Here is a 22,110-nt window from a genome sequence, read left to right on the forward strand (position 1 = left end):
ACATTTGGAAGGCATCTTTGATTTATATCACCAAATAGCAAGACAAAGAAGCCACCTGTCTCTAAGCACCACCCTATTGAAATGTTCCTTCATCTATGGCAACAGTTTAATTTGGAAACACCTTTTCTCTTCTCCATATTTATATTAAAGGATGTAATGGTCAGAATCAAGCTTGTTATGGCTTCCCGAATCATCCTCAGTACAGGCAATTTATGATTTATGAGCTTAGAGCTGATTATGTAATCTATGGTCACATCTCTCTCCCTTTTTTTATTACCCAAATTTTGGACCACTGCTGATCATTATACCCTAATCAGAGGTCAAGAGGAAAAGGTGGGGGGGGGGATTATAAGTGAAGGTTTGGTGGCCACATAAAAAGAGAATTACTCATGCAAACGTTTTTACAGATGTTTATGGCCTAAGTGATCTCCTTACTCATTACCCCAGATAATCACAATGTTCAGGTTTGCCTCGTAGCTTTAAGCCACCGTATCACCTCACTGAAACTGCATAAAATCAAGCCCTGGACTAATTATGCTGCAGTGCTCATTCTGATGCCTGAACTCTACCTCATACATACACTTAATTGTCCCAGCTTCTAACTTCACTATCTGCTTTTCTCTCCAATGCCTCACCTCATCTTGAATCTGAGACTCAGTATCTCCTTTACTACTGTTCAGATGGCCCCATAGTGACAACACCATCAACTATACCAGGAAAATACTTCTCGTAGCTCCACCCAGTCCTCAGCATCTCATGTCTCTGTGCTCCAGGTTAATAAAACAGGTACTAAAAAGATACAACACATGTATATTTAGATGTTGCCGTGAACTTGCGGTACAGTGCCTGACTTGAGAACCGTGAGCACTGGAGTTCTATTTTACTCATTATCATTTAGATATGAACCCAGCATTCCTATTTCACATACTGTGAACTTCATAAATTCCTTAACTTTGTAGACATAAGTGAGATTACAGAAGCAGCAGTACTTCTAAGAATTAATCCTACTCTGAACCATTTTGGACCACTGTCTATTATATCCTCCTGTGCCATCTCTGAAGGGGCCGAGGGATGTGTTCTGGTATGAGTTTGTTACCAGAGATATTGTCTCTCTCCCTGAGGAGTGGCAGCCTTTGTCTAGGAGATAACGATTACATATGCTGTTATACATTCCTTTTGGTGTTGTCCACAAGGAATGCTAGAGGTAAATCAAATGCTCACTGTCAGAAAACATGTCAGGCCATGTAAGAATGATAACTTGCCACATTATCCTTTTATAGCTTTTATTTTCTATTATTATTTTATTAGTCTTATTGTAAAACTACCTTTTACTGTAAGCTACTTTGTGTCTTTTGAAAAGGTGAGTTACTAGCATTATTTTTCAAAGTAAACTCATCCCATAAATACACTCAAAGTAAATCTACATCTCAGACAGCATGATGTACAAAATAAACTCATTAACCCAGGGAGAAGAAGGAGAAAATTATCCATATACATATGGGCATTTAGATGCTGACCACATCCAAAGGTGATGAGCTATACAAATGTTCTATAATACAGAGAATTTTACAAAGGCCTAAGTTATAGCAACAAGACTGTTTAAGTAAACATAACTAGAAATATCTCATAAACCACAGTTTAAGATGTGAAAGGTCATCAAAAACGGTTCAGTGGTTCTACTTAAATTATTGCCTAACTATCCTACCTGCGATATATGCTTTTTTTTTTCCCCATCTATTGCTGAATTACATTAGTTCTTTGGCTGTAATTGGACTTGAACTTTTTAGTTCCAATGATGCTTTACATTAGGAAACTGAATATAGTGGTGGAAAATGTGGAGTGTAGAACCAATCACTATTTGTTCGACATATAATTATCTTCTCTTTCAGCTTAGGATGTAGCTTTGGCTCTGGTGCAACTCAAATCTGTATGGGTGTCATCTGATTTACAGCAGATGACCTGGTATCATATGAAAATAATTTACTGTGCCATATGTCTCCAGCTCTGTAAATCAATAGCTTGAATACAGAGACATCTCAATTAGACAGTGCAAGAAGGGTAGGACAATCTACCTCCTCCTTTCCTATATCATTAAAATGGCAAGTATTACAAAGCAGTGCTTGTTTTAGAGTTGCTTCAAAAGTGGGGGCTGGATCTATTATTTCAAGTTGGGAGACATAAAGTGAGAGTTGCCATCAAACCAAATGAAAAATTGAGCACAAGGTTGTGTAAGTAATAGCTTATGAGGGGTGGGGCAAGCATTTGTTAAACTATTGATTGGTGCATTTCTACAGCACCTGTGTATCATCATGGGCTCAGAGAGTGGAATGGGATGTTAAATTATGACTCGGAATACAGAGGAGTCACCCATCCTTTCTAACCTGCTCCCCTAAGAAGTCTCTAAACCAAAGTCACAAACATTCATGGTATTCATCACAATGAAATAAATCATCTGTAGGCTCAACTTTGGTTTCTCCCTGCAATGCATTCAAAGCTTAAGCTATCATTATAAAAGCTTCATAATGAGGAAGCCAAATCATCTATCACTGATCACATCCAAATCCCAATGGGAAATTAAACAGAAGATCCACATAGATTGATCGGAAAAGTTTTAAGGCAACTTCTCAAACTTGATTTTGCCTGGGACAACCTCAAGAAAGAGAAAAAAATAACGCAAAATTAATTCCCTGATTTTGCAAATGGTGAAGTGAAATACAGCAATGAAAGTAAATCGTCTTTCACAGAGTTCCCTTATCAGGTCCCAGGATTGGAACTGCACAAGTTTGTGTTTTTTCCATGGAATTGAACAGACTTTAAATAATAGATTGAACCTTCAACTGGTCCCATAGTAACTATAATTGGTAGCTGAAAGATTCTGACTGTGCAGGAATTAAATGTAATCAGAAGCCTCCTTCCAAATTCAAGTTACGTCTTTTTAAAGGAAAGAAACACATTTATTTAGATTTTTTTAACCATTGGTAAATGTTTCCTTTAAGTACTGAGTAAGTGCTTCCTGAACAATTAGATTCACATTCTCTGTCCACTTTAAAATAGAATTATAATAACTGGTAAACTTTCATCCTCCTGGTTGGTCTTTCACAGGGCATTCCTACAGGCCACACAGCGACTACTTCTTCCTGGAAGATCCCTTGGAAAGCCATGAGAGAAGAAAAGACAACCAGATCCAATAAAGCCAAGACTATGTGAGGTGCAAATATCAAGTCTCAGCCAATCAGCTCCAATACTATCTGATGGCTGGGCCAGAAAAGAAGGTCTAAGCTCTTAGGAAATTAGCTTCTCAAATTCAAGAGAAGCTTTCACAATGAAAACTCAAGCACAAGTGCTATTGGTGCAGGAAGAGATGCACCTCCAGAATCAAGAGGCTCAGTTCAGAGGCGTACCTAGAGAATTGTTGCTGCAGACCACGCATCTGAACTCGGTTGCGCTCAGACTCCAGTGTCACCTCCTGCAACCGCTTCTCACTCTGAAGACGTAAGTGTCTCTCCTCTTCCAATTCATGCATCAGCTTCTCATGCTATAAAAGGCACAAAGGGAATGACTTTTTAGAAGGTGTTTCTTAATTACTATGAGAAAAAAATAATTAGTAAGAGCTGTCAGTTACCAACCGCTAAGTTGGACTTTATATATAAATTAATTTCATCCTCATTACAACCCCATCAAGTAGGTTCTATTATTAACCTCCTATTACAGATAAGAAAACTAAGGATCAGAGACATCTAAGTAATTTGTCATAAAAACCAGAAGGTAACAGTTATCAATCCTGCCTGATTTGTCTCTAATGCTTGAATAATTTTCACTAAACCAAGTGGCTTCTTGTGCAGATATGAAGATCTATGACCCAATAATGCTATCAAATATGTTGTAATTCAAGTAGTGATGAGTAAGATCATTAGTAGGCTGTTCAGAATTATTTCATACCTTCAATGTCTGGTATATGCTTTTAAAGAAACATAACTGACTTTTTTAAATTTACCATCTTAACTATTTAAAAATTTTTTAAGTTTATTTATTTATTTTTGAGGGAGGGAGGGAGGGAGGGAGAGAGAGAGAGAGAGAGAGAGAGAGAGAGAGAGAGAGAGAATAAGCGGGGGTGGGGGCAGTGCCAGAGACAGGGGGAGAGAGAAAATCACAAGTGGGCTCTACACTGACAGGGTGGAGCCCAATGTGGGCCCTAACTCATGAAATGTGAGATCATGACCTGAGTTGAAATCAAGAGTGGGATGCTAAAGCAACTGAGCCACCCAGGCGCCCTGAAACATAACTAATTTTTATACAATGACCTGCAATTTCAACTTAATCAGGCCATGGAGTTGATGAAAATAAGGTTAAATAATTTGTTTTTATTTCTCTAATTAGGTTTTCACAGATAAAAATAGGGTAAACTACTCACTTTATTATTATCCCAGAAAACTAGCCCATTCACAAATGGGACTCAGGGTTTCAAAGGACTAGATGACTCAAAATAGATGGTCCAGCAAAAACTCATTCCAAATACAAGGAGTCAAGTTGGCAAAAGAGTAGGGGAACCCTAATCTTGCCTCAGCCCTTGAACACAGCTAGATGAATATCAAATCGTTTTGAACACCCAAAAAATCAACCTGAGGACTGGGAAAACAAAACTGCACAACTAGAGGTAGAAAAATGGCCACATCATGGAAAGTAGGAGCTGCAGAGAGTTGATTAGGGGGAGAAAAGAACTGTGGGTGCTGTGATGGGGAGGGAGCACTGATCAGAGAGAGAGAGAAGTGAAAGAGAAAGAGAGAGAAAGAATGAAAGCACGCACAGGGGACTTCACAAGAAAAACTCTTCCTCAAAACCGCTGGCTGGGAAAAGGAGAGAGGATGACTACTACAAGTTTTTATAAGGAGCAGAGCACAGCATCTGGAGCACAGATTTGCAGGTCTGCACCATTGCCAGGGTTGTGCCTGGTGGCCTTGGTGGTACTCTGGTGGGGAAGGAAGGTGGAGACCCAGAAGTGGGCAGTGTGGTCTGAGGCTCCCCTGGGTCACAGGCAGAGAAACAGTTCTCCTGCTTGGATACATTTGGGAATGGAGGCACGGCCTCTGAGGGAGCAAAAGAATTGACAGCACCAACATGCTGCCCTGTTTTCTAGCTTAGGAACAAAGACACTGGGTGAGAGCTGCAAACTTTGGTGCCGGCTTTTTGTTGCACTTTACCATAAACTCTGAACCACTGCCCAATCGTGTAACCGATTTCTGAGACAAACCAGCACCGGCCACAGTGCAGTGAGACCCTCCCCCAGAGGATCAGGGCAGGTCCGAACTCTGGGAATCTCTGAAACTTGAAGTTCTTAAACCCAACCACACACCTGTGATAAAACACAGATGTACTGTGTTAAAACCACACACCTGTGATAAAACACAGATGTACTGGCAGGCAGACATCTCAGGTACAGACAGGATAAAGGCAGGGATCTGGCAGAAGCCAGGGACACAAGAGAGTTGACTGTTTGTTCTTTTGTGAGGGCTTCCTGAAGAGTGGTGGACAGTTGTCACCTGGGGATGACAGAGTGGGATGATGCCATTTTGCCCCATGCCCAATGCACTGATGAAACTCAGTGAGCTAAACAGCAACATTCCTTGTAGGTTGGAACTACTTACACCAAGCCCCACCCCCCGGGCCCTGCAGGGGCATCTCCACTAGTTCAAGTCCTCCTGAGAATCAGTACAGCATGCCCCACCCCTAGACCAGCACAAAACCTTCACATGCACCAAGTCTACTGCTCATAGGGAGCTGTAAAGCTTCAGCTCTAGGAGAAATAGGATCTAGCTTCCTGGTGTTTTTGTTTGTTTGTTTGTTGGGACCTAGCTTCTTTAAACCCGCAAACCAAAACACACCTAGGATCTAGTTTTCTTTTTTTTAGGGGGCTGGATACGGTACCTCTTTTTAATATAGGCATTATGTTCAGGAACATAAATACAATAGGTTTTCCTAACAATCACACACATTCAAAAACAGTGACCCAGACAAAATGACAAGATGGGGGAAGTCACCTGAAAAGAAAGAACGGTAAGTGGTCACAGTCAGGAATTTAATTATACAGAAAAAAAATAGGATGTCTGAACCAGAATTTAAAACAATAATCATAAATATACTAGCTGGGCTTGAGGAAAGCATAGATGACACTAGAGAACCCCTTAATAGAGAGATAGAAGAATGAAAAACTAGTCACACTGAATTTAAAAAATGCTGTAACTGAGATGCAAAACCGAATGGATGCAATTACAAGGATGGACAAAACGGGGGAACACTCATCTAAACAGAAAATCAACAAGTAAAAAAAAGCTTTGAATGACACAATGGACTAGATGGACTTAACAGATCCTAAAGCAGCAGAATAAACATTCTTTTTGAATGCACATGAAACATTCTCCAGAATAAATCACATACAGGTCATAAATCAGTCCTCAACAAGTACAAAAAGATCAAGATCATACCATGCATGTTTTCAGACCACAACACTATGACACTTGAAGTCAAACACAAGAAAACATTTTGAAAGACCACGAATGCATGGAAATTAAAGAACATCTTACTAAAGAATGAATAGGTTAACCAGGAAATTAAAGAATAAATTTAAAAAATACATGGAAGCAAATGAAAATGAAAGCATGACAGTCCGAAAACCTTTGGGATGCAGCAAAGACAGTCCTAAGAGGGAAGTATACTGCAATGCATGGCTACATCAAGAAGCAAGAAAAGTTCTCAAATATACAACCTAAACTTACACTTTAAGGAGCTAGACAAGAAACAGCAAATAAATGTTAAAGCCAGCCGAAGAAGGCAAATAACAAAGATTAGAGCAGAAATAAATTATATAGGGGGGAAAATGATACAGAAAAGAAAAACAACTAAGAACTGGTTCTTCAAAAGAATTAATAAAATTGCCTAGTCAGACTTAACAAAAAGAAAATAGAAAGGACCCAAAAAGGTAAAATCATGAATGAAAGAGGAGATATCACAACCAATACCACAGAAATATAAACAATTATAAGACAATACTATGAAAAATTATATGCCAACAAACTGGGAAATCTGAGAAAAATGGAAAAATTCCTAAAAACATACAAACTACCAAGCTGAAACAGGAAGAAATAGAAAATTTGAACAGACCCATAAGCTGCAACGAAATTGAATCAGTAATAAAAAATCTCCCAATGAAGTCCAGGGCCAGATGGCTTCCCAAGGGAATCCTACCAGACATTTAAAGAAGAGTTAATACCTATTCTTCTCAAACTGTTCCAAAAAACAGAAATGTAAGGTAAACTTCCAAACTCATTCTTAGAGGCCAGCATTACCTTGATTCCAAAACCAGAAAAAGACCTCACTAAAAATGAGGATTATAGGCCAATATCCCTAATGAGCATGGATACAAAAATTCTCAACAAGATACTAGCAAATCAAATCCAACAGAACATTAAAAGAATTATTCACCACCATCAAGTAGGATTTATCCATGGGCTGCAGGGCTGGTTCAATATTTGCAAATCAATCAATGTGATACACCACATTAATAAAAGAAAGGATAAGAAACATATGATCCTGTCAATAGATGAAGAAAAGGCATGTGATAGCATTTGAAAGCATCCATTCTTGATAAAAACCTTCTACAAAGCAGGTATAGATGGAACATATTTCAACATTGTAAAAGCCATATACAAAAGACCCACGACTAATATCATCCTCAATGGGAAAAAACTCAGAGTTTTTCCTCTACAGTGAGGGATAAGACAGGGATGTCCATTCTCACCATTACTATTTAACATAATACTGGAAGCTTTAGCCTTAGCTCTCAGACAACAGAAAGAAATAAAAGTCATCTAAATCTGCAAGGAAGAAGTCAAACTTTCACTATTTGTAGATGATATGATACTCTAAGTAAAAAACCTGAAAGGTTCTAAAAAATTGCTAGAACTGATGCATGAATTTAGCAAACTTGGAAAATATAAATCAATGCACAGAAATCTGTTGCATTTCTATACACCAGTAATAAAATGGCAGGAAAAGAAATTAAGGAATGAATCCCATTTACAATTGCACCAATAACAGTAAGATACTTATGAATAAACCTAACCAAAGAGGTAAAAGATCTATACTCTGAACACAACAGAATAGTTATGAAAGAAATTGAATAGGACAAAAAGAAATGGGAAAAAACTCCATGCAGATGGCTTGGAGGAACAAATGTTGTTAAAATCTCTATACTAACCAAAGCACTAGACCTATTTAATGTAATCCTTATTAAAATATCACCAGCATTTTTCAAGAGCTAGAATAAACAATTCTAAAATTTGCATGGAACCACAAAAGACCTGATGAGCCAAAAGCAATCCTGAGGGGAGGTGGGGGGGTGGGGGGGGAAGTGAAGCTGGTCATGATTCAGGACTTATATAACAAAACTGTTGTCACCAACACAGTATGGTACTGACACAAAAACAGATACTTAGATCAATGGAACAGAATAGAAAACCCAGAAATGAACCCACAACTACATGATCAACTAATCTTTAACAAAGTAGGAAAGAATATCCAATGGAAAAAAGACACTTTCTTCAATAAATGGCATTGGGAAAACTGGACAGGAAACAGTGGTTTTGATTTGTCCAGAAGAATGAAATTAGACCATTTTCTTATACCATACACAAAAGCAAATTCAAGATGGATGAAAGACTTAATGTGAGACAGGAAACCACCAAAATCCTAGAGGAGAAGATATGCAGCAACCTCTTTGACCTTGGCAGGAACAACTTCTTACTAGATAGGTCCCCAGAGGCAAGGGGAACAAAACAAAAATGAACTATTGGCAATATATCAAGATAAGCTTCTGCACAACAAAGGAAACAATCAATAAAACTAAAAGGCAGCCTATGGAATGGGAGAAGATATTTGCAAATGACATATCTGATAGAGGGTTAGTATGCAAAATATATAAAGAAATTCTAAAACTCAACACTCAAAAAAACCAAATAACCCAGTTAAGAAATGGGCAGAAGGCATGAAAAGACATTTTTCCAAAAAAAGACATTGGCTGGCTAATAGACACTTGAAAAGATATTCAATATCATTCATCATCAGAGAAATTGAGATCAAAACCACCATGAGATACCACCTCACACCTATCAGGATGGCTAAAATTAACAACTCAGGAAACAACAGATGTTGGCGAGGATGCTGGAAAAGGGGAACCCTCTTACATTGTTGGTGGGAATGCAAACTGGTACAGCCACTCTGGAAAACAGTATGGAGGTTCCTCACAAACTTAAAAATAGAATTACCCTATGACCTAGCAATTTCACTACTAGGTATTTACCCACAGGATACAAAATTACAGATTTAAAGGATACATGCATCCCAATGTTTATGGCAGCATTATCAACACTAGTCAAATGATGGAAAGAGCCCAAGTGTCCCCTGACTGATGAGTGCATAAAGAATATGTGGTGTATACACACACACACACACACACACACACACACACACACACACACGATGAAATATTACTCTCTCACGAAAAAAAGAAATCTTGCCATTTGCAATGATGTGGTTGGAACTATAGCATATTATGCTAAGCAAAATGAAGTCAATCGGTATAAGACAAATACTGTATGATTTCACTCATATGTGGAATTAAAAAAAAACAAAACAGATGAACATATGGGAAGTGGGAGGGAAGAGGAGAGAGGGAAACAAACCACAAGAGACTTAATGATAAAGAGCAAACTGAGGGTTGATGGAGGGAGGTGGGTGGGGGAATGGGCTAAATGGGTGATGGACATTAAGGAGGGCACTTGTAATGAGCACTGGGTGTTATATGTATAAGTGATGAATCAGTAAATTGTGTGACTGAAACCAATATTATTCTATATATTAACTAACTAGAATTTAAATTAAAAATTGGAAAGAAAAAAAAACAGTCACAGAACTGGTAAAAAGTATGCAAACTCAGATCCTCCTGATGTTACTGATTCACTCATGCTAATGTCTTTTTGTTTTTGTTTTAGTTTTGTTACTAGAACTACTTTTTTTTTTAGCATGTCATTCTATTATGGCTATGGTTTCTACTAAATTAAGTATTTTGCATGCAGAATAGATTATCTTCTGATAAAAAACAAAGAACGGCTCAATGCCTGACTTTGAGGGACCTACATTCTTTCAGGGGAGAAGGGAAGCAGAGACTGCAGGCTCCAAATAGGACAAGGTGACTCTGAACTATAGATTACCCAGGATGAAATGCAATTCACTGCATCAGACATATTCACCAGGAGTGATAGGAAAGGTGGACTTTCTCTAGCTCTAATTCATGGGGGAAAAATTCTCCTGAGGATCATGAAAGAAGCATTAGAGTATGATCTGGAAATAAATCAAGATCTTCTAAAAATATTTGCGCATTCCGTTTCCTGTATATTTTTGACCACGCCCTTCCTCCTGGGAGGGCAACAAGTCCTTTCAGGTCTCTGTATTCAAAATTAAGATAGCTTCCAGGTTCAGCTTTGAGCCACCTCTCTGGAACTTCCCCACATCAAGTCTGTCTCCCTTCCCTGATTTCCACACCACCTGCACACACTTTACCACCCTGTACGCTCTTACTTACTTTCTTCTATTATTATTTTTCATGTGCATTTATCATGATTCTCCACCTATATAAACATCTGTTTAAGATTAGGACTACATCTAATGTGCATATGTATTTTTGTACTTAGCATACTGGAAATGTTTTGCTTATTGATTCTTGAGCTGGCGCTTAGCTAAGTCAGGCCTGTAACTTCTGTCTCAATCTCGTTGGTGGTCAATTTTTAATCTCCACAAAATCAGTTACTTCTGTCAGATTCAGAAAAAGTAAAATCAAACTCAAATCTTTATTCTGTCATGTTCCTGCATCTTTGGCAAAGGAGAAAAACATGGTTTAAAAAGAAAAACATGCTAACTAAAGTCAAACCTATAGAGAAAAAGAATGGCAAAGTTTATATTACATGCATTTTATCATTTATTTATTTATTTTAGTATTTATTTCACTATTTCTTGTTTTCTTATTTATATTTTATTTTTTTAATATAATATACTGTCAGGTCAGGGGCGCCTGGGTGGCTCAGTCAGTTGAACAGCCAACTTCAGCTCAGGTCATGATCTCGGGGTTTGTGAGTTCGAGCCCCGCATCGGGCTCTGTGCTGACAGCTTGGAGCCTGGAGCCTGCTTCTGATTCTGTGTCTCCCTCTCTTTCTGTTCCTCCCCCACTCACACTCTGCCTCTCTCTCGAAAATAAATAAATACTTTAAAAAATAAATAAAAATAAAAATACAAATACAATTTACTGTCAAATTGGTTTCCATATAATACCCAGTGCTCATCCAACAAGTGCCCTCAATATAAATATATTTATATTTTATTACATATATTTCACCACAATAAAAATATGAAAATAAAATCTACTCTGTTATTATACATAATCAACACTCCTCTCTGTATAAACTCACTGGACCAAAAGGAACATGCATAAGTTACCTATATTATAGAATTTGCAAGACTGTGCTTTGGTTTCCAAAACAAAACAAATGGTGTATGTTAAATAGTTAAAAAGCACATCCTATAAAAAAAAGGTGAATTTTAGCAGAGAAGACAGTATCCCTTCTTCCTTCACAAGTAAAGAATGTTACATAGATTCACGCATTGTCATATTGATGAATCCCCAAAATCTAAAAAGGGAGCGCATTTTCCATATGAATAAATTTTTCTGTTCAATTTGTTAATGCCTTTTCAAATAAAAGGAAAATGATAGCCTTACAAAACAGTGAAAGTTCTAGGGAATTCTAGGACTAATGAGGCAAAAGTTGTTTACTAAAATATATTCTCTTTAAATGGTGTGTATTTCAATTAAACCATCAAAGCTTGACTCTAAGCCACATCTACTTTCTAAATGTAGGGAAAAAAAGTTTACCCGAATTATAAAACCTGGATAAAAATAACAGTAGAATAACAGTCAATAGACTGGCCAGATTTTTTTTTTAATAGTTGTATCCTGGATATAAACTGATCTGTCCCCAAAGTAATTTTGATTTTCCCCTAGGTTTGCTCTAGATCTTTTAGAGCGGGGAGTTTCGGGAGTGAGAGACGCAGAATAGTTGAGTGTTATTTATATGGTGCTGCCAGGTACTGAAGAGCAGTTAGTAAAAAACACTATCACAGAAATCTGGGTTACGGTATTGGATGCGGCCAAATTTCTATGGCATGTCTCTTTCCGTCGAACCCATGGGCTGGGCTGGCTGTAAGAAGCCATCTTAAAAAAAGCTCTGTGTTTTTCAAAACTCACTGAAGATCACTTTTGTATTTCTCCCAGTTGTATTTAGCAAGTTCACCTCTTCCCTTTCTCCTCCTTGGCTTTTCTTACCATTGTACCTAAATAGCTACAGCAGGAACACAAACACTGGCCCACGGGCTAAGTCTAAGTGATGTGACACATATGTTCACAGGACACTTTGCCAGCCATACATTATTCATTCTGTTTCGAGTCATGGACTTTACTTTCATTCAAAAGGCAGGTTTGCGTAGTTTTCTCAGCAAAAACTGACTCTGAGTGGGTCAACTTTCAACGCCATGTTCCTCTTCAGTTGATGCTTCTACCTATGAAATAATTCTATGAGAAGAATTTTGAGTTTGGAGAAAACTTTACAATTTACAAAATTTTCCTCCTTCATTGGTTCATCTAGTCCTCAGGACAACTTGACAACGTCAATAGTTATCAATGCCATTTAAAGATAAAGAAAATGACATAAAGAGATGGAAGGTGCTTGCTCAGGGTTCCACTGTTAGAAATGATAGCTCTGGGACTAGAACCAAGTATTTTTTTTCTGACCACAAGATTCCCTCCAAATCCCAACTTTTTTTCCCCTTGGGATAGTCAGTTCTGCTCTAACATTTATTTTTTAATCTTTTAATCCTTTATTTATTTATTTTTAAAAATTTTTAACATTTATTTTTGAGAGAGAGAGAGAGCACAAGCAGAGGAGGGGCAGAGAGGGCAGGAGACACAGAATCTGAAACAGGCTCCAGGCTCTGAGCTGTCAGCACAGAGCTCATCATGGGGCTCGAACCCACAAAGCGAGATCATGACCTGAGGTGAAGTGACATGCTTAACCAACTGAGCCACCCACGTGCCCCTATCCTTTATTCATTTTTATATTTGACATATTACATATTAGTTTCAGATATACAATGTAATGATTCAATGTTTGTATACATTGAAAAATAATCACCACAAGAAGTGTAGTGATCCTCCATCATAATGCATAGTTACAAAGTTTTTCTTTTTATTCTCTTGTGATGAGGCCATTTAAGATTTATCCACTTAGCAACTTTCAAATATGCAATATAGTATTATTAACTATATTTGCTATGCTATTACACACCCCATGACTTATAAGTTTGTACTTTTTGACACCCTTCACCTCTTTTGCCCAACCCCATCCCTCCTACCCTCTGACAACTGCCAATCTGTTCCCTGAATCTATCAGTTTGGTTTCCCTTGTGGCTGAAGTTGGTTTTGTTTTTACATTCTGTATATGAGTGAGTATATATGGTATTTGTTTTTCTCTCAGTCTGACTTATTTTACTTAGCTTAGTGCCTTCAAGGTTGCATGTTGTTGCGAATGGCAAGAATCCTTTTGTGTGTGTGTGGCTGGGTAGTAATCCATTGTGTGTGTGTGTGTGTGTGTGTGTGTGTGTGTGTGTGTGTGTGTGTATGTACCACGTCTTCTTTATTCATCTATCCATCCTGGACACTTAGGTTGTTTTCATACCTTGGCTATTGTAAATAATGCTGCAACAAACATAGGGGGCATATATTTTTTTAATTAATATTTTCATTTTCTTCAGATAAATACCCAGAAGTTGGGATTGCTGGATCATATGATACTTCTACTTTTTAATTGTTTCGGGATTTTCCATACAGTTTTCCATAGTGGCTGCACCAATTCACATTCCCACCAACTGTGCACAAGGGTTCCCTTTTCTCCACATCCTCACTAATGCTTCTTATTTTTTGTTTTGCTTTGATTTTGATAACAACCATTCTAACAGGTATGAGGTGATTATGTGTCTGTTGGCCATCTGCTTGTCTTCTTTGGAAGAATGTCTGTTCAGATCCTCTGCCCATTTTTAAATCATATTTTTTTTGCTATTTATTATAGTTCTTTATGTATTTTGAATATTAACCCTGATGGCATATATGATTTGAAAATACATTCTCACATTCAATAGGTGGCCTTTTAATTTTATTGGTGGTTTCCTTTGCTATACAGAAGCTTATTTCAGTTTGATCTCATTTGTTTACTTTTGTTTTTGGAGTCAGATCTAAAAAATCAAAACCAAGACCAATGTCAAGTAGCTTACTGCCCAGTTTTCCTTTCAGGGCTTTTATGGTTTTGGGTCTTACATTCAAGTTTTTAATCCATTTTAAGTTAAATTTTGCATGTAGTGTAAAATACCATTATAGTCTCATTCTTTTGTAGGTGGTCAGGCAGTGTTCCCAACACCATTTATTGAGGAGACTGCCCTTTTCATATTGTGTATTCTTGTCCCCTTTGCTGTAAATTAATTGACGGTATAATCATGGATTTGAGAGATCTGTCCCAATGATTTTTGTGTTTGGTTTTTATGCCAATACAATACTGTTTTAATTATGATATCTTTGTAATATAGTATGAGGTCAAGGAGCCTGATGTCTCCAGCCTTGTTTTTCTTTCTCATGACTGCTTTCACTATTCAAGCTCTTTTGTGGTTCCAGACAAATTTTAGGGCTTTTTTCTATTTCTGTAAAAATGTCACTGGAATTTTGATAGGGATTGCATTAAATCTGTAGATTGCTTTGGGTAGTATGGACATTTTAACAATATTAATTCTTCTAATACGCAAGCACAGAATATCTTTCCATTTATTTGTGTCTTCTTTCTTTCATTAAGGTCTTACAGTTTTTGATAGACAGGTTTTCTACCTCCTTAATTAAATTTATTCCTAAGTATTTTATTCTTTTTGATGCAAGATCATGACTAAGTACCTTTGGGCCCTCATTTCATTTTCTGGCCCTCAGCTTCATTTTCTGTTCTTCTTCCTGTGTCCGGTCTTTACTGGTTAACATTTCCCAGCATTCTGATCCCAGTTTTATTCTTTTCTAACCCTAAGCATCCCTACTTTGGACATGTCACCCACACTTGGGATGTAGTCCCTAAGAGCACTTCTTTAGGCCTCTAGCGGGGTGGCAGACCAGGGGCTTGCACCTTAGACCCAAGCTCCCGGACACACAAATACACCTCCTTGCAAAGACTGGTGTGTTTCAGTTCATGTACAGTGACGGTTGGGGGTGGTAATTTGTCAAGAACTGTCTCTCCAATGGTTTCCCATGGTTTTCAGGAACACAAGCCACTTTGGTCTCCAGATCCATTTGCTCGGTGGGTCCTCTGGTAGCAGCCACAATCACCAGGGTATCAGATGTAAAGAAACCAGGGAACCAGTTATGTGTAAAAGACCAGGGAAGCAGATATGTGTAAAAGCTTCCCTCTTGGGAGATAATGTCACTGCAGCATAGTGGCATTAGTGAGGCAGAGGCAAAGTCTAAGGATGGCATCTGTCCGTGCCTCCATCCCTAGAGAGAATGCCAAAAGGCACATGCCCCTTCAATGGATGCTTTAAGATTAGCAAATGAAACTCCTTCACATATATATAGTTGGATGCTTTTCAAACTGCTACTCCTGACCCAGACCCTGGGGTGAGCCAGTGTGTGCATGAGCCTTTTAAGAGCTGTTTCTTAGTTCACTATAAAGCCTTTGGGTCTCATGGAGGCAAGCCCCAGGAGTCTTCAAAGCAGATGTTTTGGGGGCTCATCTCTCAAGTATTGGTCTTAAGAGTTAGAGTGCCTGATATAAGCTACAAACCCTTCACTCCTTAAGGAGAGGCCCTGGATTTGTGAATTCCCTCCCAACTGCGAGTGGCTGAGCTGGGGATGGTTTACAGTGAGACTGGTTCTCAGCCTCTCCTACCCTCCTGAATGAGAAAAGGACTTTTCCCATCTGATGCGAAAGAGATGTTCAGATGGTTTTCAGAGAGAATTTTTCCATATGTAGTTGTAAATTCAGTGTATCTGTTGGAGGAGGGTAGTTTAGGATCTTCCTACAACACCATCTGGACCACCTCTTAACACTTATTTTAAAAGCATAAATGTGTTTTAAGGTAATGGCTCTGTTAGGGGACAATGTGAGCATGACCCAAATCTCACATTTGCTTATGCCTGATGTCATTCACAAGAAACATGAAGTGAACACAGAAAACTGCAGCCTGCTGAACCTAGTGTAGAAAGAACACAAATCATACATATCTAAGACAGACGGGCCCTCATTTAGTGTGCCCATTACGAGCCACCCCACCCATATCTGGTGGCACAACTTTCCCTCTGATTTCAGGCAGCCTTCCTGCCACCATTTCACAATAACTCACAAGCTGGAGCCTGCCCTTCCAATGACCCCTTCCACAAGCCAACTGCCTGTCTTTTTTCAAGGTGAAGTAGCATATTTATTGTAGTATTTATGTATTTCTTAACCATTTAACACACGTAAAAGTTAGCTGTCATTTTTATTAGATTTCTGTCTTTTTTTTTTTAATGTGTTACTGACCAAGTTTTTGACTCTTGTGTCCTACTTCCATTTTTCCCACAAGCCATGTGCATTGAGTTTTAGGAATGCAAGGTTTGTGTTATAATGAAGCTGACTGTGTATCACAGTTGAGAAAAATAAATCTGAATCAAAAGCAAAATTCCAAAGTCCTTTCCCTATTTGGGCACGAGCAAAGAGTTGGGCCTTTGACAAAGAATCAAACATACAAACAAAAAGAAAAGGTATTATGTATACCAGTGATCTTGTTCTAGCTCATGGAGGTAGAGATCTCGTCTCTATTTCATTTAAGGGCTTAACAGAGACCTTAAACTTCCTCAAACTTAATTACTATCCTCTGATTAAGCCCCCAGGGAAGAAAACTCCACAATTTCCCTAGATAATCCATTCCATTTTCTTAAACTTCTCCCCTGATAATTTTGTTAGACTTGCTTAAGTTGTTTCAAGTATTGAAAAGCCATTTTTATCTGCATGTTCCCAGGAAATGGATAAAAATCTATATATTCTAATAAACATAAAAAAGAGCTATGTACCCACATGTATTTGAGCAAAACCCACATGGATTTATTCATTCCACTCAGATCACAAATGTTTACTGAGAAGTTACAGGGTGCCACACACTGGACCAGACCAGGAGACGAGCAAGAAGTTGAATAGAAAAGGTTCCTGACAGCAGCCTATTTACACACAGTGAAGAGGGCAGGTGCTAAATGAATTATCACACAGGTGAATGTTATCAGCATAAACTGATGGATAATTAAGGGTTTGCTGAAAGATGACAAGAGCAAGTGATAGTGTTTGGTGGCTTACAGGAAGGCTTCTCTGAGGAATTAACATTTAAAATGAGACCTCTGTGATGACTAGGAGTCACCCAGTAAAGAGAAGGGACCAGCACTCTTGCTGGGAAGGGTCTTCAGTCACACATGTGAAGAAGGAAGAGTAGCCCAGTATGCCTGGAGCCTGCTGAGCAAGGGGATGGGAATGGCATATGATAGAAGTACAGAGAGCAACGCATGGGCCATGGGGGACCATGAAGATTGTATTAAGGATATACGATTGCATCCTGAGTAAAACAGTAATTCATTGCAATCAAGTGAGTAATAGGATCTGGTAAAGAATTTGCAATTATCACCTGACTACTGTGTGGGAAAAAAAATGAATTAAGAATCTAAATAACAGAATGAGAAAATATTTAAATAGAAAATGGTGAATGCTACCAGCTTCTAGTTTAGACTGTATTTGCTACTCACATGGTTTTGGACAAGCCACTTAAAAGTTAAATGTTTTAAGCTAGTTTCCTCTGCATACTAGAGAGAGTAAAATTGTCCAAGCCAATTTCATAGGATCACTGGGAGGAATGAGCAAAATAATGTACAGTAAAGCACTATAAAAACTTGAAACTCCCGTATAAAAATAAGATATGACTAACTAGAATTATATAATTTTTTCATCTAATGTAGTTTCGTTACTTTTGATAAATTCCATAAAAATTTTAGTTTTTAAGAATCACTACATATTAAATAAATATTGTAGCTAGAGACTATTTTTAAAATGCTCAAAATGTGTTTGAGTGGATCAAACTTTAATACATTTTAATGTAAGAACTGAAAGATTAATCACAGATATCATCTAGAATGCAGAAAATGCTGTGTTTAGACATCCCTAAAAAAACATTATTTTTTAATCCCACTACCTAGTATGATTTTAAACAGATGGATTGATCTGTAGGGTGCCAAAACTTCAGGGGTTAATACTAAGATATTAACACTGGATTTCAAATATAGAAAGTCAATAAATACCTCTATCTTAGGCCTAATTATATTTGGTAATTCTAGCTACTAGCTAGTATGCTACTAGCAAAGTTAGTTATAGAAAATTCAAAGAATTTGGAAAAGAAAGAAGAATTTTCTTTACTTGCTATGAAAATTCTAGCACCATCATACATGGTCATGTGTCAGGTGAAACACCTGCTCTAACAAGAGAGGTGTCTCCCACATATGTTCCAGGTACTCTGTGTAAGTCCTGAATAGTGAGTGACATGGGGCATCAACTCATCCAGAGGTATTCTACGTAGACGACATTAAAAGAGACACATAATAATATGTAGAAAGGTATTCACTATATGTGTACATTTCAAAAGATTTCCTAAACTGTGTCCAAGTTATAATATTCTTGTCAAACACTTTATGATCAAAGAATCATGGGAAAAATACTACTACTCTTAAATAACAAAAGGATTGGGGCGCCTGGGTGGCTCAGTAGGTTAAGCATCCGACTTTGGCTCAGGTCATGATTTCACGGTTTGTGGGTTTGAGCCCTGTGTCGGGATCTGTGCTGACAGGTCAGACCCTGGAGCCTGCTTTGGATTCTCTGTCTCCCTCTCTCTCTACCCCTCTTCTGCTCGCACTCTGTCTCTGTCTCTGTCTCTGTCTCTCTCAAAAATTAAAAAAAAAAAAAACATTAAAAAATAATCTAATAAAAGGATCTAAAGTAAGAAATGAAAAGAGGTCATTAGAGAAGGTCATAGGGATTATGATATTCTTGGGTATTGATGAAAAAAGTATATGAACTCATTCAAGAAATACAGAATCTGGCAAACAAGTCACATGTTACACAATGGAGATTTTAAACTAGACTATTAGGAAAGATAGGTACATTTGATTCAGTAATACAAACATAAAGTGTGGTATTAAGACTCAATAATCAATTCAGAACTTCAAGATGTGCTTAGATTTGCTTATTAAATGGTGGCCAGACAGTCACAGATACTGCCATGTGTTCACCAATTAACATCTAATGTATACTGACACATTTTAAGATTATACAAAGACCCCAAATAACCATTCTAATTCTCTTGCTACCTATTGGAAACCTAAAATTGGCAAGTGATTTTTATCTCCACAAGTCCATAAACCAAACACATATCAGCAACAAAATCAAAATGTTATATTTACATGAAAACTCATTTCTAATGGAAAAAACTCTATATTAACCAATTTCTAGCAAGCCAATGTAAAATGGGGTCTGAATTAAGCTACAGTTATTACATCTAATTGCAGCCTCATTTTTGCTTTTTACACAAATTGCAATATATTTTCCCCATAAGGTTCTCTGAATTCGATATCTCCATTAGTTATGAAAGATTCAGTTATCCCAGAAGCAGAGAAACAGATAAGGAACCTAAGAATTGATTTTTTTAAAGCCCACACTGTTGGCTGTAACAGAAGAATCAGAATCAGATTTTGAGATGCTAGGATAGAAGCAGCGCAGTACACATCCGCAGTGCTGATGACATCGCCCAAGAGAGACAAAGCTTTTATTCTAACAACAACAACAAAAAATATACAGAGCTTGGTTTAAAAAAAAAAAGTGAGAAGGGGGAGAAATGGTGAGTGAGAGAAATGAATAAGAGAGTAGGGGGAAAGAGGAGGAAATTTCAAGGGTAAAGAAGACAGATGGGCACTTAGAAGGATCTTAAAAATGTCCTCAAGCTAGACAGGAGCTCTAAAAGAAAAGTGCCACAGGTGAGTCACTCCATAAGATTAAACTTTCTTAGGCAAAAATTATGCATATGAATATGTTTTTTTTTTACTTAGCAAAAGAATACAGATGTGAGCTTTATGGAAGGACTATTTCCAGGGTGGGTTATACGGAGAAGCACAATAAAATGAAGGCTTGGCATCTCAATATTGATATGGTTTGTAAAGGCATGTTGGAACAAATTATAAGAAATTGTGGTATCCTATACAAAGAGAGAAAATGAAGTTGTCCTTTGCTTATAGTCAATGATCTGTATTATTTATCAATTGGAGCTATAAGTGAAAAACAAAACAGCGATACTATATCCACAATATAATGTAACACAGTTTTGATTATATTATCATACAGCTGAAAAAAATTGGAAAGTTATACATTGCTCCATTTCCCACATTTTTCATCACCTTAAGTGTCCTGATTTTCACCATCATGATTCCAGTGGGTGGAGTAAGCATGAGGCTGGTAGTCTGGGTTATTATCTTTTCAGTTCTTCTATTAGATGGCTGTGCAACTTTGGGAAATACAATTACCCTCTTTGGACCTCCTTTTAAAATGATATGGTCCCTTTCAACTCCCACATGTTATATACCCATGAACTTAGTCATAATTATGGTGATGGGATTTAGGACACCTTACTCCAAAATATGGCACCCTGCTATACTGAATATCTTAAGCTAAAGAGTTTGAGAAACTGTCAGAGGCAAAAAGGTCACTCCGACCTCCCCTCTTCCCTGCAACAGGTCATTAAATCCCCATGTGAGAGGTGCCCTTCCTATAGGAATGAGGAAGTAAAGCATTCTTATCACCAGAGATAGGGAATTGGGGGCCAAAATATCGGTGCAATCAAACCTTGGAAAACTAACCCTTATCTTCCTAGTTACTTCTTTACCCTTCTACCCCGAGCCCTAATCCATCTGTCTTGTCAATTCTTCACAAATTGGTTGTTTCTTTGTCTAAAAGGTATAAAAGCTTCCTGCTTTGGGTCTTCATTCTGTTTTAAAGGCCCCCATGTATATGTAAAAATTAAAAAAAAAAATTGTGAGCTTTTTTCTTACAGTCTGTCTCATATCAGCTTAATTCTTAGACCCAGTCAGAGACCTTAAGAAGGTAGAGAATCTTTCCTCCCCTAATACATCAAGGAAAAACATAATTACTAATGATATGAAGAGTATAAGGAGATGAAATCTAATGTTTCTAAGATGGGGAGGGTGTACGTATGTGGGAGATTAGTCATAGTGTGGATTTCATTTGATAATGATAAAGGTGACTGGCATCCCCTGACAGATAACTAGGTGGGTGAAGCTGTGGATTGAAGAGGCTAAGGGCATGGTTTTTGGGGCTAGTGTAAAACAGGCAAGGCGATGTTAAAAAGGTAACATGGGACAGCACACAACTGGGAAGAGAGGTGGTAAAATGCAGACCCCAGAGGCACTGGATTTAATTTGATTCCCAAACCATTGTAGGTCTTGGTAGATCTTGAGAAGAATGACAGAATCTAAATGATGTTTGAGCAAGATAATTCTTCCTCAGGGTAGACTCCAGAAGTGAAGGACTACTGTAACAGGGACAAGCATAGACTGCTTCTTTTTTATTACTGTCATTCATTAGCAATGGTTCCTTGAGTTGGAAAAAAACCTTTCCACAGGGTTTTCTGGCTCACTGACTTTGACTTCAACAAGCTTCTCAGAAAGCCATTTCCTCCCAAGCCCTGTGAGTATCTGATCATTATGGGGGCTGACCAAGGAGAGCAAAACATTGAGTAATAAACCAAATGAGTTAGTAAGCTTGTTATCCATGGTCAGCTGCCTAATTCAGACACATTCTTTCTTTTACCCCAATCATTTCCTTGAGTTTGTGTGGTCAAAAGGTTCAATTTTCA

The 22,110-nt window shown here is 37.8% G+C and overlaps 1 protein-coding gene across 7 annotated transcripts in view; it reads right to left on the reverse strand.

Annotated features, from left to right (window-relative positions):
• Positions 1 to 22,110, reverse strand: part of NCKAP5 (NCK associated protein 5) — a 976,326-nt gene that overhangs the window by 436,775 nt on the left and 517,441 nt on the right. For all 7 annotated transcript variants that reach the window (XM_045479574.1, XM_045479575.1, XM_045479573.1 and 4 more), the window contains one exon: positions 3,402 to 3,535. In XM_045479574.1, the coding sequence (XP_045335530.1) occupies positions 3,402 to 3,535 (134 nt within the window). The remainder of the gene's footprint in view (positions 1 to 3,401; positions 3,536 to 22,110) is intronic.

The sequence above is a fragment of the Leopardus geoffroyi genome, chromosome C1 (assembly GCF_018350155.1).
Source record: "Leopardus geoffroyi isolate Oge1 chromosome C1, O.geoffroyi_Oge1_pat1.0, whole genome shotgun sequence".
NCBI lineage: Eukaryota > Metazoa > Chordata > Mammalia > Carnivora > Felidae > Leopardus > Leopardus geoffroyi.